At 43.0% G+C, this 20,627-nt stretch overlaps 1 protein-coding gene across 1 annotated transcript in view; it reads right to left on the bottom strand.

Moving 5' to 3' along the window:
* The window catches only part of wdr11 (WD repeat domain 11), a 411,155-nt gene that overhangs the window by 69,943 nt on the left and 320,585 nt on the right, over nucleotides 1–20,627 (bottom strand). The window contains exons 19-22 of the mRNA XM_060925398.1: nucleotides 19,447–19,618; nucleotides 7,291–7,399; nucleotides 1,948–2,010; nucleotides 1,546–1,611 (exon numbers count right to left, since the gene is read on the bottom strand). Coding sequence (XP_060781381.1) covers nucleotides 1,546–1,611; nucleotides 1,948–2,010; nucleotides 7,291–7,399; nucleotides 19,447–19,618 — 410 coding nt within the window. The remainder of the gene's footprint in view (nucleotides 1–1,545; nucleotides 1,612–1,947; nucleotides 2,011–7,290; nucleotides 7,400–19,446; nucleotides 19,619–20,627) is intronic.

Here is a 20,627-nt window from a genome sequence, read left to right on the forward strand (position 1 = left end):
TGTTCTCAGATGCTTTCTGCTAAATTATTAATATTTTTACATTTTTTATAATCTTTACTTTCTCTGCATGTTTTAAATTTACTTTAACTTTATTCTATTTTATTCTGCTAGGTTTTTTTTTCCCCTTTCTCTTTCTTTTTCTCCTTTTTCTTTTTGGCATTTTAATATTTTATTTCTACTATTGTTTAATTCTTATTATTTTCGTTTAATTCTTTTAATTCTTTTAATTAATTATTTTAGAATAAAGATAAAATTATTTTATGTAATTTTATTTCTCTATTGTTTACTGTTTTTGTTTTTACTTCTGTAAAGCACATTGAACTGCCATTGTGTATGAAATGTGCTATATAAATAAACTTGCCTTGCCTGTTCTACAGGGTCGCAGGCAAGCTGGAGCCTATCCCAGCTGACTACGGGCGAAAGGCGGGGTACACCCTGGACAAGTCGCCAGGTCATCACAGGGCTGACACATAGACACAGACAACCATTCACACTCACATTCACACCTATGGTCAATTTAGAGTCACCAGTTAACCTAACCTGCATGTCTTTGGACTGTGGGGGAAACCGGAGCACCCGGAGGAAACCCACGCGGACACGGGGAGAACATGCAAACTCCGCACAGAAAGGCCCTCGCCGGCCCCGGGGCTCGAACCCGGACCTTCTTGCTGTGAGGCGACAGCGCTAACCACTACACCACCGTTTAGATATAAATATCGTATGCCAAATTATATCGTGTTACAAAAAAGGGAAAAAAAAAAAAAAAAAAGAGTCCAAATGCAGTTAATGCACGAGTCCGAGTCATCAGTGCTCAAGTCCAAGTCGAGTCACGAGTCCTTAAAATTAGGGCACGAATCGGACTCCAGCACTACAAGCTTGGCACCATCCAGCAGAATGCACCCAAGCCCCAGTCCCAGTGCATACCTCTCTTGTTCGTCTTCATTTGGTGCTTAGCAACTGGATTTTCCAACAAGACAAGACACGGCACGCCAAAGTGAGGGAGTGGTCTGAGCAGAACGAAACTTAGGCTAAGAAATAACCATCATTACATTACAGGTATTTAGCAGACGCTCTTATCCAGAGCGATGTACAACATACCCAGAGCAGCCTGGGGAGCGGTTGGGGGTTCGGTGCCTTATGCAAGGGCACTTCAGTCATTCCTGCTGGTCCAGGGAATCGAACTGGCGACCTTTCGGTCCCAAAGCTGCTTCTCTAACCATTCTCTATCAAGAATGTCTGAAATCACACTGCGAAATCTGTAGAGAAACTACATCCAACCTTTCAATGCAGTGAAGCATGGGCAACAACTCTTTGAGGACATAAAAAAAAAAAAATAAATAAATAAATAAAAGTGCAATGAGGTCATCACGGCTGTAGGAAGACCTGCAGTATATTAATAAGCCACTCATCTCATCCAGAATGCAGTTTTGTCCTTGCTGTGCTTGCCAAAATTTATTGCAAAAAGGACTTTGAGCAGTACTTGAGCAGGAATGTTCAAATTTGGCTATTACATGGACATGGAATTACACAGATCCACTCACTCACCGGGACACTAGGAGGCAGCGTTGAAGCAGATTGAGCTCTGGGTCCTGGAGTACGCTTTTGATGTCACTGCCAAGAAAATAAAATATAGCAAATCTAAGTACACTCAGAAAAAGTAATTAAACACACACCTGAGTGTTATTCGGCCTGCCCAAAAAGGAGGGGAAAAAAAAACGCAAGCGTTTCTTCAGCCGTCCTCTCTTCCTTTGAAGTCTATAATACTTCCCTACTTCACTGAGCATAAAGGGAGGAGGAAAAAAAGGTGGTGGTGTCTAATTGCCTGGGTTTATAGACTTGCTGTAAGAAACAAAAAAAAAAACCCACCAAGGCTTAAAGCCGAGTCCTTCATAGTGAAGAAATGCAATGCCTGTTTCTTTCCATGGCTGCTTATAATCCTTTACTCACTTGGACAAGGAGTTCAGCTGTTCCTGCACCAAGCCTTTGATTTCGTCCTTCTCTTGGTAGTCCCTGAAATAAACAGAAAAATATATACATTTAAAAGTTCACAGACGTTATGAGTTCTTAGATCTTTTGAAATCTGAACCAAAATGTTCTATGCGGACCAACACTGGCGAACTGCTACTATTACAACTGGGACTTGAGCTCAGCCAAAACTTAGCCAGACACCAAAAAAGCAACAACGCAAAAGGGATTAGCGGCAGGCTGCCAGGTTGCTCCGATGTGTGTAGTTGTCGATGTTGATTTTAAAAGTAACTCAGCAAATTACAGAGGGAAATGAATACTTAAGTCTCATCTCATCTCATTATCTCTAGCCGCTTTATCCTTCTCCAGGGTCGCAGGCAAGCTGGAGCCTATCCCAGCTGACTACGGGCGAAAGGCGGGGTACACCCTGGACAAGTCGCCAGGTCATCACAGGGCTGACACATAGACACAGACAACCATTCACACTCACATTCACACCTACGGTCAATTTAGAGTCACCAGTTAACCTAACCTGCATGTCTTTGGACTGTGGGGGAAACCGGAGCACCCGGAGGAAACCCACGCGGACACGGGGAGAACATGCAAACTCCACACAGAAAGGCCCTCGCCGGCCCCGGGGCTCGAACCCAGGACCTTCTTGCTGTGAGGCGACAGCGCTAACCACTACACCACCGTGCCGCCTGAATACTTAAGTCTGAGTGAAAAATACTGTGGCGAGCGTGCAGCGTGGAAGAAGAGTCTGGAGACAGAAATCTTAGTTTCTTGGTCGTTAGCCTGTGCTACTTGTTCTCGATAGACAGCACTGACTTGGCCGCTTTATTCGCATTCGCTAAAACTACTGATAAACGACTTGCGGTTAAGCTAGCGCTGGCCTTCGAGAAGGCCTAGGACGATAGACTTTTGGTCCCTCCCACTATAAATCAAAATCTGATTGGTTAATTCATCCGTCACTTCCTACATAAACACACCGCCATGGCCTTCGGTCCCAGCAATGAAGTCCTAACCAGTGACTGAGCGGCTCTAAACTCTTAGTCTACAGACAAACAAACAAACCTCATTGGATAACTATTTTAATGTTTTCAGGACCTTTCATTCCTGAAGCAAATTTGATAGAAAAAAATGAGGCCGAATTAGAAGAGAATAATTATAATGAAATTATGAAAGAAATTAAAGAATGAAAGAACTTAAATATAACATTTCTGCGATGACCTGGCGACTTGTCCAGGGTGGACCCTGCCTCTCGCCCATAGTCAGCTTGCCTGCGACCCTGTAGAACAGGATAAGCGGTTACAGATAATGGATGGAAGTATAACGTTTTAAATGCGGCTATGTTTGGGCCACCTCTGAAGGACTAGAAGGACCTGACAGTTCCCTTCTGCGGACCAAAACGTTCAGTGTTTCTTATATTGAGTTCCGTGAAACGCAGACAGGCGGTCTGTGCAGTGGCGTGCACAGATAGACACGAGGTGGTGCTCAAGCACCTGCCCCTCTGCCCTCTGTCCAAAAAAGTGCCCTTTTGAAATTTTTTTTTTTTTTAGGCCAGTGTTGACATGATCTTTTAGAAAAGCCGCGGCATTAAAAGCGTGTGTGAAAATAATGTCCCGATGTGTGCCCCCTCCACACACACACCGGACCTCTGTCTCTCTTGCTCTGTCACGTGAACAAGCGTGCAGTGCATTCAATGTGAGGTTGCAGCAGCATAGCGTCCTGGAAGCCACGGCCTTGTCGTAGCGCAGACAACACATCGGGCAGTCAGTCAGCTCTTCCCCTGCCCCACCAGCCAGGTAACACATGAATCGAGTGAAAATGTATTGTTTGCCCTCTAAGCCCAAGCTGTAATTATTTTGTCGTGAAGTAGCCCGTCGCATACAGAAACAACTGCACATAAGTATTATATTTTTTGCTAGACCATTTTCAGATTTAGGAAAACAAAAATTTCTTTTTCTATTTTGTTCAACTAGAGATTCCTGGCAAAGTCAAAAAGCCTTGATGTAATAAATTAACATTAAGTGGTTGTTTTACACCTTTAAAAACTAAAACGGGTCAGTGGCGACCCGAACACAAGAGGAGGGTTAAATCTCAGACTTTTATAATAAGGTGTTCCACATGCGCAAAAAAGTGCCCTTTTTTCCCCCCAGAGCACTTGCCCCCCAAAATGTCTGTGCACGCCACTGGGTCCGTGGTTTTATTTAGTTACAAGTGATGACATCACAATCCACCATTATCCATGTTAGCACATTTAAGCCTAGGTCACAACCGGCCGTACGTGCTCCTACGGCCGGTCCACGTGCAAAAAACGCAAGAAACGCACGCGTGTGATGTGCTGATTTTCGAGCCGTAGACCGGCCGCAGAGGTTCTTTGTCATGTCAAACAAACTCTACGGGCGCTTACGTTTTTTTCAGGTTGCAAGACAAACTTACGGCCAACGTGCGTCTTTCTCCACGAACAAAAAAAACGCAGCGATTTGGGAAACGCCAAAAATCGCACGGCCAAAAAATTGTACGTCCGGTTGTGACCTAGGCTTTAATCACAGAATTCTGATCATTATTTTCATTTTACATTGACAGCGTTTTGTCGATGCTCTTATCCAGAGCCATCAATAGCCGGTAACCAAGGGAGCAAAATTGGCTGTGCTGTCTGGTTGGTGACCGAGACGCTGTATTCACTCTCTCTCCGTGCTGTCAATCACAGTGACAAAAGCCAATATTGGGTGTCTGTAAGCTGTATGCGGAAGAGGGCGGATAGCGCTTTCTTCCGATAGCGTTGTCATGCTGCCCTGTGATGTATGAACAGCAGAACAGCAATTTGAAAAGAAGAGGATGGCTGCCTTCACGTGTCTCAGAGGAAGCAAGTGTTGGCCTTCATCCTCTCTGGTTATCAGCAGCATATAGTGCTTATGCAAGTACAAAAAGCTCACCATAAAAAAAAAAAAAACATTAAGATAAAACCCTGTTAAAGAGGACTTTGACTAGTATTTGACTTGTGACGCGAGTAGGTCTGGCTCATAAATACAAACTCTATCATGCTAATAAATAACCAAAATATTATTATACGCATTTACACTACCGTTCAAAAGTTTGGGGTCACCCAGACAATTTTGTGTTTTCCATGAAAAGTCACACTTTTATTTCCCACCATAAGTTGTAAAATGAATAGAAAATATAGTCAAGACATTTTTCTGGCCATTTTGAGCATTTAATCGAGCCCACAAATGTGATGCTCCAGAAACTCAATCTGCTCAAAGGAAGGTCAGTTTTATAGCTTCTCTAAAGAGCTCAACTGTTTTCAGCTGTGCTAACATGATTGTACAAGGGTTTTCTAATCATCCATTAGCCTTCTGAGGCAATGAGCAAACACATTGTACCATTAGAACACTGGAGTGAGAGTTGCTGGAAATGGGCCTCTATGCACCTATGGAGATATTGCACCAAAAACCAGACGTTTGCAGCTAGAATAGTCATTTACCACATTAGCAATGTATAGAGTGGATTTCTGATTAGTTTAAAGTGATCTTCATTGAAAAGAACAGGGCTTTTCTTTCAAAAATAAGGACATTTCAAAGTGACCCCAAACTTTTGAACAGTAGTGTAAGTAATGAATCTGACATTTCAATAGCTGGATTAAAATTGTGTTAAGGGGCTCAGTGAAGATTAGATTATGCCAGTAACTGGTTTACTCGCATGTCAATGACCTGAAAAATACTGCTTACAACTTTCCTGATAGGTCCTTTATAGACCCCTTCGCAGTAAACGTCATTCATACGTAAGCGGAAATTGCGCGCGCAGCCTGGACCCAAAAAAGACTCAGAAATGCCTAGTTGTTGTGTTGTCGGGTGTCAGAATCGTAGCAGTGATGGGGTTAAAATGTACAGAATTCCAGCAGGATCTCACCCATTCCAAAAAAAAAAAAATCACCGACGTCTATGGCTACAAGCCATCAAACGTGTAGACTGGGATGAAAGCACTATCAAAAATGCGCGGGTTTGCAGCGCCCACTTCATCACAGGTAAGATCAGGCTATTTATTAAATCTTTCTTTTTTATTTTTTTCTAGCCTTCGTTTATTGATGTAGCAAAATACTTTGGTAACGTTTGTCTGATTAGCTGGGTCATAGTTACGCAATGTAATGAATATTGTTAGCATGTTAACAGCTTTGCATGCACTTGTGTTTGTAGGAGAGGTCTCGCTTGACTCAAGCAGTCCAGATTTTGTGCCATCATTATTTGTGTATGCCGAAAATCACAATTTTAAAGCAAGGATGGAAAGGTAAAATTGTGTGCCCTCACTCTAAATGCCAACTTGCGTTGACTGCTCTAACCTAGCTCCCGCCCCATTCAGTTTCATTTCTGCTCTCTGCCTCTCGCTTTTTACGCAGCTCTGATTTCTCTTAGCTGCACTCTTTACACTATCATTCCTTTCATGCCATTACCTCCTGCAAACTGCTGTTTAGTGTTGGTATTTGCTGTTGTAGCTAAAGCCACATTGCCATCACATCACTGGCATAATCTGATTAAAACAAAATGAATATGAATGTCCCATTGTTAATCAAGTTGTACATGCCCGCACATAACATAATCATATGCGTCTAAAGACTTGTAGGCACGAAGTTTTTCGTGGGTGTACACTGAAGTCTTGTCAATAAGGTACGAGTATATATCTGGCCATTGTATACCAGGGAACTTACTAACATCGTCCGTCCACTCTTTAATTAAATGCGGATCCAGTAGGCGATGTCCACTTGTTAGAGTTAACTTATTTATGTAGCATTCTCGATCTTGTAACGACAATTGTTTGGCATAATCTGACAGCTCATAATGCCGGTCTATGGGCAGCGCCATTGTTTCGGAGTCCAGACTGCACGCGCATCCTGGCAACGGTCGGTTTGTTTACAAACATGCGAAGGGTTCTATTACACTTTAACACACAGCCATGTCCTTGTAACGCAGTGCTTACACATCTTAATCTGAGAGGAGAAAAGCATCCTTAGGAGTTCCCATGCTTTTCTGAAGCTGACAGCCGAACAGAAAAATCGTTCTCTGCTTTAAGGAGCAATGCCTGAAAAAGTTTACAGATATCATTTATTTCAAATTTCTCCTAAGCAGGAAAAGAAAGAAAGAAAGAAAGAAAGAAAGAAAGAAAGAAAGAAAGAAAGTTAGTTCAGTGAACTGCTAAGGGCGGTTTCACTTCTTACTTTGTACACTTCAGAGAATTCATTTCCGAGAAAGAACCCGAGGTAAACAAAGAGTAAAAAGTCAATAAAATATGTGCAAGTTTCGGTGCAGTTTAATCATGCTCAACACGCACACTTGTGTGATGTCCATGGTGAAGTTTCCAGACCAGGGCTGCAGCAGGAGGAAGGCCTTCAGGGTGAGAGCAGCACGAGGGAGCAGCAGGTACGGACACCACACTGGATCTGCGGGCGTGTACACGAGAGAAGAGAGATAGAGATATTGATCGATCGCATTACCATGCATCAAGAGCCATAAACCTGCTCAACTGTCATTAAAAAAAATGCGTATTAGCAGTTACAGTGGTTTGTGGAGTGGTCTAACGGTATGGACGCTAGCATTTGGTTTAGCAAAGTATATAACGCTTTTATGCGCTTCAATTAGCCTTCATCTCATCTCATCTCATTATCTCTAGCCGCTTTATCCTTCTACAGGGTCGCAGGCAAGCTGGAGCCTATCCCAGCTGACTACGGGCGAAAGGCGGGGTACACCCTGGACAAGTCGCCAGGTCATCACAGGGCTGACACATAGACACAGACAACCATTCACACTCACATTCACACCTACGGTCAATTTAGAGTCACCAGTTAACCTAACCTGCATGTCTTTGGACTGTGGGGGAAACCGGAGCACCCGGAGGAAACCCACGCGGACACGGGGAGAACATGCAAACTCCACACAGAAAGGCCCTCGCCGGACCCGGGGTTCGAACCCAGGACCTTCTTGCTGTGAGGCGACAGCGCTAACCACTACACCACCGTGCCGCCCTCAATTAGCCTTCAGAAATATTTAATGAGATTTCGTGCTTTAGTGGGTTGTTAGAGAAGTGTAAAGAGTCCGCGAGCACTCTTCATTGTTTCACTGATGTTCCTGCTCCATTAGATCATCAAAAGCAAGTGTTGCCAGGCAAAACAAACCTCGCCTGAATCCATGACCTCCAGTTTGACATTTCAAGGTCACTCAAGGTCAACATTCATGGTGCTAAATGAAAGCCCATATGGGACTACCTATAGGTTAAGAATGGTAATATTTCTCAATCATCAACTGTCAGGTTATAGTCCTAAGAAAATCCATGACCTTGAGTTTGACATTTCAAAGTCATTCAAGGTCAAAGGTCATGGTGCCAACTGAAAGCCCATACCGGTATGGGACGTCTCTGTTGATAACGGTAAACATCTGTCTATCATTAAAGGAGAGCTGAAGGCAATTTTTTTTTAATCATCAAAATTCTATTTTGCTCATTTTATTAAATATCGGAATGCATTTCTGATCGCTATTTTGTCACTGCTATAGCAAGTTATGAGTGTTTGAAATATGCTCTGTAATATATCAGTCCATATGTCAAAGCGATGGCCGTAAACGAGATTCGTTGAAACCCGTGCGAGACATTGTACAACCCCGATTCCAAAAAAGTTGGGACAAAGCACAAATTGTAAATAAAAACGGAATGCAATGATATGGAAGTTTCAAAATTCCATATTTTATTCAGAATAGAACATAGATGACATATCAAATGTTTAAACTGAGAAAATGTATCATTTAAAGAGAAAAATTAGGTGATTTTAAATTTCATGACAACACCACATCTCAAAAAAGTTGGGACAAGGCCATGTTTACCACTGTGAGACATCCCCTTTTCTCTTTACAACAGTCTGTAAACGTCTGGGGACTGAGGAGACAAGCTGCTCAAGTTTAGGGATAGGAATGTTAACCCATTCTTGTCTAATGTAGGATTCTAGTTGCTCAACTGTCTTAGGTCTTTTTTGTCGTATCTTCCGTTTTATGATGCGCCAAATGTTTTCTATGGGTGAAAGATCTGGACTGCAGGCTGGCCAGTTCAGTACCCGGACCCTTCTTCTACACAGCCATGATGCTGTAATTGATGCAGTATGTGGTTTGGCATTGTCATGTTGGAAAATGCAAGGTCTTCCCTGAAAGAGACGTCGTCTGGATGGGAGCATATGTTGCTCTAGAACCTGGATATACCTTTCAGCATTGATGGTGTCTTTCCAGATGTGTAAGCTGCCCATGCCACACACACTAATGCAACCCCATACCATCAGAGATGCAGGCTTCTGAACTGAGCGCTGATAACAACTTGGGTCGTCCTTCTCCTCTTTAGTCCGAATGACACGGCGTCCCTGATTTCCATAAACAACTTCAAATTTTGATTCGTCTGACCACAGAACAGTTTTCCACTTTGCCACAGTCCATTTTAAATGAGCCTTGGCCCAGAGAAGACGTCTGCGCTTCTGGATCATCTTTAGATACGGCTTCTTCTTTGAACTACAGAGTTTTAGCTGGCAACGGCGGATGGCACGGTGAATTGTGTTCACAGATAATGTTCTCTGGAAATATTCCTGAGCCCATTTTGTGATTTCCAATACAGAAGCATGCCTGTATGTGATGCAGTGCCGTCTAAGGGCCCGAAGATCACGGGCACCCAGTATGGTTTTCTGGCCTTGACCCTTACGCACAGAGATTCTTCCAGATTCTCTGAATCTTTTGATGATATTATGCACTGTAGATGATGATATGTTCAAACTCTTTGCAATTTTACACTGTTGAACTCCTTTCTGATATTGCTCCACTATTTGTCGGCGCAGAATTAGGGGGATTGGTGATCCTCTTCCCATCTTTACTTCTGAGAGCCGCTGCCACTCCAAGATGCTCTTTTTATACCTAGTCATGTTAATGGCCTATTGCCAATTGACCTAATGAGTTGCAATTTGGTCCTCCAGCTGTTCCTTTTTTGTAGCTTTAACTTTTCCAGCCTCTTATTGCCCCGTCCCAACTTTTTTGAGATGTGTTGCTGTCATGAAATTTCAAATGAGCCAATATTTGGCATGAAATTTCAAAATGATTCGACATTTGAATGATTCGACAAATGATTAGACTTTCGACTTTTGATATGTTGTCTATGTTCTATTGTGAATACAATATCAGTTTTTGAGATTTGTAAATTATTGCATTCCGCTTTTATTTACAATTTGTACTTTGTCCCAACTTTTCTGGAATCGGGGTTGTAGGACGGAAGTAAAACGTACAACAGAAATCAAAGTGACCAACATCTGCCAACGTTGTCAAAAGACGCGCGCCCTCTTTCGAATGCTGATGTAATCAAGCCGGAAGGTTTTTTTTTTTTATAGCAATCAGGAAAGTTTGAAAAAAGTAGGCAGTAATCGTCATTTAAACTTGTTTTTGTGCAATACTTCGTTTGGAAAACAGTTTTCAAAATGGCAGCACTGACACCTGGCTGACACTTCATGTTTCGAAGTCTCGCACAAGTTTCGTGAAGATCACGTGGATAAGCGACACCTACCGTGGACCAAACAAACTAACTTCAACACGGCTAAAAACCGAATTGGCCGATAAGTATGATATTTAATTGCAATTAGTTGCTGATACGAGTCACGATATATGGTTACTAAAACCGAAAACATAATTGAATAATGCATTAATTAAGAAATAAAGCAAGTTTAAAAATGACTTCAGTTCTCTTTTAACCATTTTAAAGTTATGAGCCTCTGAAAACCCGTGACCTTGAGTTTGACCTTTCAAGGTCACTCATGGTCAAAGGTCATGGTGCCAAACGAGAGTCCATATACGGTATGACTTTCTATGTCAATAGTATTATCTTTCTATCTTGAAACATTTCCCAGTTATGAGCCTCTGAAAACCTGTGACCTTGACCCCCGACCACTAAGAAAACTAAGAGGTATCCCATCATGTAGCATATCAATGGGAGCAGAATTGAAAGATGAATATTTTGGATTTGAAGTCAATATGATGAATATGAAGGAAGATATCTCAAAAAAAAAGAAAGAATGAAACCCCCACCAAAACCATACCTCGCCCCCTGGTGGACCCTGTCCCGGGCGAGGTAACTATTTGAGGGTCGGTACTCGGTCGAGAAAAACTGATCTCATTACGCTGATTCCACTATGCTCCATGACAATCCAAACACTTAATCAAATTGTGAGAAAAGCACACTAAGTCAGGTTTTAAATATCTTCAAACAGACCGATTGTGTTTGTTAAACTGGCTCCTCACAGTCTATGTCGTCTTTGCGGGGAGACGCCGAGGAAAGGTTATAATGTTGCCTCAACAAAAACATTTCCATTTAGTTTTGGTAAAATATACGTATGCGTTCTTACATCTTAAAAAGACGTCCGAGGATATTATTGGTCAAAACTTGATTTTTTTGTTGCATTTATTTTTACTGTTTTTGAGAATTCAGCAGTAGTGACATCCGATGGGGTTTGAACCAGGCCACCACAGATATACAGTACATACAGATACAAAAACATTATTCGATCCACATTCACTTGATGTTAGCAATCGTGCGCTCTGATTGGCTACTCTACTACTAGGATATCAGCTCATATACCATGAGTAGAGAAAAACAAAACGGCGGCGTGTCTTGCTGATCCAACCGAGGGAGAAATAAAAACTCTACTTGAAAACAAAACCCCCAAAATACAAAAAAAAAAAAGGGGGGGGGGGGGGGGGGGCGTCGTGGCTCAGGTGGATAAGGCGCCATACCATAAATCCGGGGACCCGGATTCGATTCCAGCCCGAGGTCATTTCCCGATCCCTCCCCGTCTCTCTCTCCCACTCATTTCCTGTCTCTACACTGTCCTATCCAATAAAGGTGAAAAAAGCCCAAAAAAAATCTAAAAAAAAAAAAAAAATACGGAATGAAAGTCTCTTTTTTTTAATGTTTCAAGAATTACTATTTTAGCATTTTTCACAAACCGCAACCGTCATTTCACCGGTTTGTTTACATTCTAAGTGGAAATGATTTTGTCGGACGTTTTGCATAAAAGTTTTATTTATCAAATTTGCAAAAAATAAAAATGCTGTTTCTGTTTCTCAAAATCCAGTGAACGTGGATAGAATAAAACAGTTATTCCACTCAATCTCATCGTACATGGGTTATAGCCATCAGCTCATGTATGACTCGATTTTGTGAAATAATGGTTAATTAGCGTGAATAGTTACCTGACGCGCTCACTCCGTTTAAGAGGAGCACCTGTATCCCTGTATATTCATGAAATCATTCCGATACAGGTCTTGAGCTTCGGATAAAGTTCACATCTAACATCAGAACGGGGAAAAATCTCCATGATCTCCGTTACTTTAACTGCTGCATGTTTGTTGGTGCCAGTATCCAGGAACTCCTAGGATTTTCATACACAATAGACTGGTGTGAAAAACCAAAAACATCCAGTGAGCAACAGCTGTGTGTGTTTATCAGAGAGGTCAGAGGAGAATGGCCAGAGTGTCTGGTTTGAACTGCCAGGAAGGTTATGGTAACTCAAATATCTACTAGTTACAACCACGGTGAGCGGAAAAGCATCTCGGAACATACAAAATCTTGAAGTGGAGGAGTTACAACAGCAGGAGACCACGTCAGGTTCCAATCCCCAGGCCTTTAAATCACACCTTGACCAGGCCGTTTAACGGTGTGCCCAAATTAAATGCGCCCAAATTAGCGTCCCCAAATTAATCAAGGAAAAAAGGGCTGATACGCATCTTTATCACACCTTGATCGTTCCGATTTCCGATCAAAACAATTAAGTTATTTCCAAAATCGACCGAAAATGTCAAGCAAGCGACGGAACATTACCTATAACCCACTCAGAAAGGTACCAGTCTCTTTCCTGATCGGTGGAAGTTGGATTCCCGAGATTTGATTGGCTAAGGCATCTGCCATTGACTCGTATGCTAGCGTTTCTGCTTTGATTTTCTAGAAGCCACGATGCCGCGTGGACGGCCCATTACTACAGGACGCTCGCACAACAAGCAAAGCGACACTTATGAGAGCTGCCGTCTAACTCATACCTGCTTCAAAAAAGGCAAAAATTCATACTATCATTCTGATCAATTTAGACATCTGAGACCTCTGTGAGAGAGGAAATTTGACCTGCAATCAGAAATTTTCTTCTGCGCGCGGAAGGGGGGAACCCCCCCCTCTCTGTGTTGCCAGATTGGGCGGTTTCCCGCCCAATTAGGTGGTTTTGAATTCTACTTTGTGGGCAAAAATGGCTTGGACTGGTTGACAAAAATTGGGCGGGTTTGACGTTAGTTCGGCGGGTTTTTATCAGATGTTTATATAGTTTCACTACCACTCACGGCCGGCCCAAGGCATAAGCGAATTAAGTGCCCGCTTAGGGCCCCACACACCACCAGGGGGCCCCCAAGAGCAGTTGGAATGCCCACCTGCGAAAATATTTTTAATTAAAAAAACGTAATATCAATGACATAGCAGAAACAAAAGACACAAAAATAAGACACAAAATAACATTTTTTGTATCATTTTCATAGCTGGTACATTAGGTTAACTAATCTTTGCTGCTGCTTGCTGCCACTGCGCTCCTGCACAACCAGACGCACGTGACGTGACAGGAGTTATTCACTTCGGAAGATAGGTGGACTAGATGGCTAAACCATGTCTCAAAAAATAAATTATCCATCTGGGGCAGAGAAGAGGAAGAGACAAGAGGAAGAAAAAAGCAGCAAGAAAAAGGTAAATTTGAATGTCCAATGTTACTATTTTTGTGTCATTAAGGTTGTCTATGTTCTGGCTAGGTCGGCTGGATTAGCTAACAGAATGTCTGTCATAGTAGCTAACGTTTTAAGCTAACATTAAGTTTTAAGTGCAACATAATAGGTGGTTGTTGTGTTATTGTCGATGTTATTATGCTGCAAATTTCTCTGTTCATTTTGTGAATTTATTTAAGATTTCTTTTAAGATGTAAGGTTTATTCCAGATTTTAAGATTTATTTATTTGTTTGTTATTTAATAACGGTTACAAGTACTAAGTACTGTTTGTAAGAACTGTGTATGTTAGGTTTTGTTTTGCACATTAGTGCAAAATAAACTGGTTAACTTGTTTACATATACAGTGTCTTGTCTACTGATTTGTTGTTTTACTTACAAATATGCCACACATCACTCTGAATATTTTATATTGCAATAGCCACAAGTTGCAGTATAATGTAAACCAACTAAAAACGCAGATTATGGTGGGTGGCTAGACTAACTAGCCTGGGCCCGCCCATCCTAAGCGTGACGCAACACGAGGGCTTGTTGCGAGCTTAGTCTGGCCAGGCAAGCTATCTACAGCTCTTCCAAGCTCCCGAAAAATCGGGAACCAATCAACTTTGAGCATCTCCAACGGCCCTGGGTAGAGGCGTGTTCAAGGCAGTGACGTAGTAGAACTGCGACCGGAAGCCATAGATTGTTTACAGAATCTATGCCGGAAGCGCTTCATTCACTAGAAACATTACGAACATGGAGCAAGTTCTCATTGAAAACGGAGCAAAGAGCAGCCCTGGAGGTATTTATTGAAAGGAAGGACGTTTTCGCCTTGCTCCCGACCGGCTTCGGTAAGAGTTTAATCTACCAGTTAGCCCCGTCGTGTCACATACGTCAGAGGAAAGAGTGATGTGATTGGTTTAAGCTTCGTCACAGCCTTTTCTGGCTTCGACCAGTAGCAAACTGAGGCATTTCAGGGAGGCGGGTCAACCACGGGCTCTGGGAAACGGTTGGGCTTAATATCTTGGCCAGACCAATGCTCGCAGAGCTTTGCAGTCGCGTTAGCCAGACTATAGACTAACTAGACTAACTGTGTAGCCTAAGAAATAATAAGGCAGCTAGCAGTGTAGTTTTGGTGGTGTGGGGGGCCCCCAAATCAAATTCTGCTTAGGGCCCCTTAAAGGCTTGGGCCGGCCCTGCTACCACTAGAAAGCAGAGATGGGAGAGAATGTAAACACCTAAGCCAAATGATGTTCTTGAATACGTGAAGGAAATCAGGAAAAACAGCTCTCTTTGGTCAACTGAGGCAAGTCATGGACCTAGTTTACCCAGCACCCCTTAGGTATTTTAAACAACCAAAATCGAGCACTGGCCTAAATTAATCATTAACAATAAACATTAATCTCATTAAGTATTATTTAAACAAAAAAAAAAATGTCGATGTAACTGTAAGACTAATATGAATGTGTGTAATGTAGTGCAGAAACTGAACTCATAAACTAGTAAATAAGTGACGCAATCCATTCTCCATTTTCTCTTCTCATGTTACATTCAGCCATGCATCGCAGCCTAACTTTTTTTTTTAATTGAAGTATATAAAACACAGGTACAATCTAACAAATCCACAAAAATCAGGATAACAGATGAAGAAAATACATGGACGTAACAAAAATAAATTAAGCAGAATAACTAGGCCTATAAAATTAATAAAACAAACAGGATAAATAAAAAGAGAAATAAATAAAAGACAAATAAAAAATAAATAACCTCAGCAATGCAGATGTTAGATATGCATCGTAGCCTAAAGGCCTCTGCATGCTCTTGCGACAAGGCTTTCGCAGATAGCTTTTCTCAGACAGTTGTAATTTATCGTTGAGCGGGGAGTAATAGGCGTGCGCGATGTTATTCACCGCCACAACGCAAGGGGGCGCAAAGTCGCGAAATCGCTAGGAGTAGTTGGTGGGTGTGGTTAGTGGAGTGTTTATCCTCCGGTTACTTATAATGACTAGAACTGGAGTCGTATAGATGTACATACTTCCTCACTTCCTCGATCAACCGCTCTTCGTGCTGCTCCATCTTCGCTTGTGTTTTTAAAAATGGCGGTCGTGAAAACAAACCAAACCGGGAAAGTAGGGAAGCGGAAATGCGTGTACAGTGGATGTAGAGTGGACCAATCAGAGCCCTCTTGTCTGCGACGCTGTCTGCGGTGGTCACAATTTTTGGGAGGTGCGCGCAGAGCGTCTGCGAAGGGGGGGGGGGTTTCGCAGACGCCATCTGCGACGCCATCTGCGAGGACTGGGTTGTCAGCATAAATTGGCCTTAACATAGCCTACATAATATTATGCCTGTGCGCCACCTACTGGTGCATGTAGGCAGGGTGCGATTTGTCAAAAAACCAGAAGGGGGGGGATGTTTTTTTTTAAATCATGAAACGTCACAAAATTAAGGTAACAATAGGCTAACAGCTCAATAACATCCGATGATATCAAATGAATAACACTAAATGAAAACGAACACTAAACCAGCGATAGTAAATTCATCTTCCTATCTCTCTGACTAAATACACGAACACTAAGGCCCACTTTACACGGGGACGGTCTGAAACAAAAAACGCAAAAGTCCGTTTTCGTTCTCACTTTTTTCTGCGTCTACACGACCATTTTCAAGGAGGAAATCTGCGTCTGTACGGTGACACATAAATGTGTGGAATTCAATTGGATGTGCATGCCAGGCGGCTAGGTGGTGCTGTGAAAGACCTCCGCTATGTCTGCACGCATGCGCAACGTCTTCCGTCTTGTCTGATCTGCACATCTGCACCACGAAAACTTTGACTACTCTGGCTATGGTAAGTAAGAAAGTAAGTAAAAAAGTAAGAGCATACTATACCCGCCTCTGTTCATTAACGGTATATGTGCAGATTCGGTATAGATGTTCGAAGGACTCCTGGACGTTTATTAAAGCTGCCAGAGCAGCTTGAAGGTCCGTTGGATCGATGTAATCAGACATGCTCTTACTTTTTTACTTACTTTCTTACTTCCCGGGCTGGCGTGTACAGTATATGACATATGTATGACGTAAACGCGTACCCGACGTGAGCAGATCCGAGCAGAGTTTCGCGTATTGGGTAGTTTAGACGGATATGCAACGGGGGCTGTTTTTAACTTGTCCACTCTGGAAGGCGCTTTCAATTTTTTCCGTTTTTCAGCCTCGGAAACGCCGTCCCCGTGTAGACGCAAGGCACTTCCGATAAAATATTTAGTCGTTTTTACCCGACAGCGTCCTCGTGTAAACGGGCCCTAACACACAACAAAGTTTGCATTGCTTGTCGTGTTGCTGTGATGTTTCTCTCCCTCCGGATTAAATGGACAGTGACTCGAAAATCACTGAAATACATGAATACTAAATGAACAGTTTGCTCTGATGGCGCAGTTCATGTGGCCTTTTCTGCTTTCCCGTCGGTGCGCTATCCGCCGCGTTTCGCCCTTCTTTAATCCACATTTCTGCGAATTTCTCAGCAGGGAAGGAACGCACGTCTGGCCCATTGACAGCGAGGAAAAGAAGGCTGTCAGTGTGGATACATTCATTCTGTTGCGCTCCTCAGTAAGGATGTGATTCATGGCGCTAAATCCACGTTCACACACTGCTGTTGACACGGGAAGTGTGGAGACGACAGAAAGCAAGTTGAGGAGATTTTCTCCTTGGACTCCGTTGAACTTGTACTGTCGAAATTCTTTCAGCAGCAGAGCGGTGTCAGAGACCTCAGCTGCCAGGGTTTTTTGAATTCTGACAAGTTTGTCTTCCCCAAACAGAATGCGCTCGCCTTCATCCTTCGGCCAGCTTAAGGGGCACAGCGCAGCACACGCAGCAAGCGCACCGTTGTCGTCCAGCCTGGATATTGTTATTATCTACAATGTACCTATTTGCTGGGGACGTTCGTGAACATCAAAGCTGCCACTTCGGGTCATTTTGAAAGTGAGTGCAATGTAGACCATAGAAAACTGTGTCACAACATGCCTGTCATGTCAACTTTTTTTTTTTGGTTTGTTTGTTTTATTGACGGGGTTGTCCCCGAGGATTTTTTTTCAGCAGAGATAAAAACCAGAGGGGGGGGATGATCTAGTCTGGCTACGCGACTTCAAAGCTCTGCGAGCATTTGGTCTGGTAAAGACATTAAGCCCAACCGTTTCCCAAAGGCGTGGTTGACCCGCCTCCCTGAAATGCCTCAGTTTGCTACTGGTCGAAGCCAGAAAAGGCTGTGACGAAGCTTAAACCAATCACATCACTCTTTCCTCTGACGTATGTGACGCGACGGAAACTGCTTGAGTAACAGGAAGAAGATAAATACCTCCAGGGCTGCTCTTTGCTCCGTTTTCAATGAGAACTTCCCGTTGAATGCTTTCAATACAGCATCTACCGCTGTGTCAAAGGCTTGCCGCTGCTCCATGTTCGTAATGTTTCTAGTGAATGAAGCGCTTCCGGCATAGATTCTGTAAACAATCTATGGCTTCCGGTCGCAGTTCTACTACGTCACTGCCTTGAACACGCCTCTACCCAGGGCCGTTGGAGATGCTCAAAGTTGACTGGCTCCCGATTTTTCGGGAGCTTGGAAGAGCTTGCCTTGCCAGACTAAGCTCGCAACAGGCCCTCGTGTTGCGTCACACTTAGGATGGGCGGGCCTAGGCTAGGGATGATCCCCACCATCCCCCCCAGCAAATCGCACCCAGCATGTAGGATTCAGAACACAGCAGATGATTGAAAAGTTATAATCTGATTCAACCATACAGAGCCGAGTACCAGACACCAGATTTTTCACCTCCAGCACTGACAGTCTCATGTTGCTATTTAGAAGTTGTTTGCATTGTTGTTCGATTTACAAATAGTATACTGGTCTTTAGCTGCATATTTTTACTTTACAAAATAGGCATCAAGTACATTTTACATTTTGGGCGGGTTTAAGTGCATTTTGGCGGGTTTTGAACATATTTTGGGCTGGAAAACGTCAGCAGTATCTGGCAACACTGCCCCTCACTCGCTACACTCGTTCGCGCAGTCGCTTCGCTCCTTTGATGTGCCCAAATTAGTGTAATCTAAAGGCCTGAATCCCGTCAGCCAAGAACAGGAATGTGAACCTACGCTGGGCACAGGCTCACCCAAACTGGACAGACTGGGAACTAATCTTCAACAGAGATGCTTTTCTGCTCACCACAGTTGGAAAGAGTGGCTATTTGAAGTACCGTAGCTGTTCTGTCCGCTTAAACCAATCTTGCCATTCTCCTTTGACCTCTCTCATTAACGAAGCACATTTCTGATTGCAGAAGTCCTGGTCATTAGATTTTATTTATTTTTTGCCCCATTCCATGCAAACTCTAGAAACTGTGCATGAAAATCTCAGATCAGCAGCTCCTGAATTATTCAAACCAGGCTGTTTGGCACCAATGACTAAGCCACAGAGATCTTCTCCGTTCTGATGTTTCATGTGACTTAATTAAAGCTCTTGACCCGTATCTGAATATTTCTAAACCACGACTGGCTGGCCTGTTTCATGAACGAAGTGGCTAGTGAGGTATATATTCTCGAAGTAATGCTTTGTCAGATCCTTTCTACAGCTGGCCCAATGGAGAAACAGAATTTTACTCTCCCAACAAACTTGTTTCTTATCAGTCAGGAAAACTTAACACACACACACACCTGTTAGGTCTTGCTCATCCATCCTATAGCTGGCAGATTTCATGGCCATCTCCAGCACGCGGACACAGCCGTCATCTGAGGCCAGAACCACCTTATCTGATGTACACCAATCGATGTCCAGGATACGGTAACTCACATTACGGCCCACTCTGATACTGCTCACCATCTGCACCTGCAGGAGTGTGGAAATGGGCATTGAAATGATCATTTTCTCCCAGACAGTTATCAGGAGGTTGACAGGCAGCAGTCTAATGTGGATAAAATCATCTCACTGTTATTATTATTATTATTAGTAGTAGTAGTACAAATATTGTGAAAATCAATTAAACTATTGTACCATATTGCCAATCAATCAATCAATCAATCAATCAATCAATCAATACTAAAACTCATATGCAACTACGGTACATCATCATGAGTAGCATCATTTTCTTTAATATTGGTTGATGAATAGGAGCATCCTGTGACATCTAGCTGCTAAATTCAGCGTGAAAGCTGATGTGTGCATCAGACCAAAGCCACACTGTCAAGAGAGCAGTGATGTGGCTCCACTGTCTTCCTCGAAATGCACGCGCGTGTGTGTGTGTAGACACTGACAGCCTGGCACTGTCCTCTAGAGACGCTGCCTCTACAGACTAATGAGCCTGAGACTTCTTTTCCACAGTTGCAGCCAAAAAAAAAAAAAAAAAACAGCACCAGTGAGACGACCAATTGTGTCATTTTCAAATTTACTCTCAAAACCACCCTCAGATCTTCAAGGTACGGACTCCACGTGTTGGAAACCTTCCTTTGCGATTCTGGTCCATTGGCATGATTGCAGCACATAACTGCTCAGCGTGGCGATTCACTCAATTCACAATACTGGGTTCATGATTTGATTTTACTAGTGCTGTCAAAAATGTTGCGTTATTAACGTGTTAATTTGACTCAATTTTAACGGCGATAATTTTTTTATTGCGAGATTAACGCTCTGTGACATGATGTAGGTTTTTCATAAGCTTTTGAAACTGCCAGGAACTTGGAACAGAGACTTTGCTTAGAAAAACGATAGCAGCTAGACTGTAATGCCACGCCCCGCACAGCCAGAGTCCTCTGCCCTCCCCCCAAAGAACCAGCGCGGGCAGGGCGCGCTAATAGAGATGGGATTTATGGCTCTTTGATGGGATCCGCATCTTTGTGAT

Source organism: Neoarius graeffei, chromosome 7 (genome assembly GCF_027579695.1).
Source record: "Neoarius graeffei isolate fNeoGra1 chromosome 7, fNeoGra1.pri, whole genome shotgun sequence".
Taxonomy (NCBI): Eukaryota; Metazoa; Chordata; class Actinopteri; order Siluriformes; family Ariidae; genus Neoarius; species Neoarius graeffei.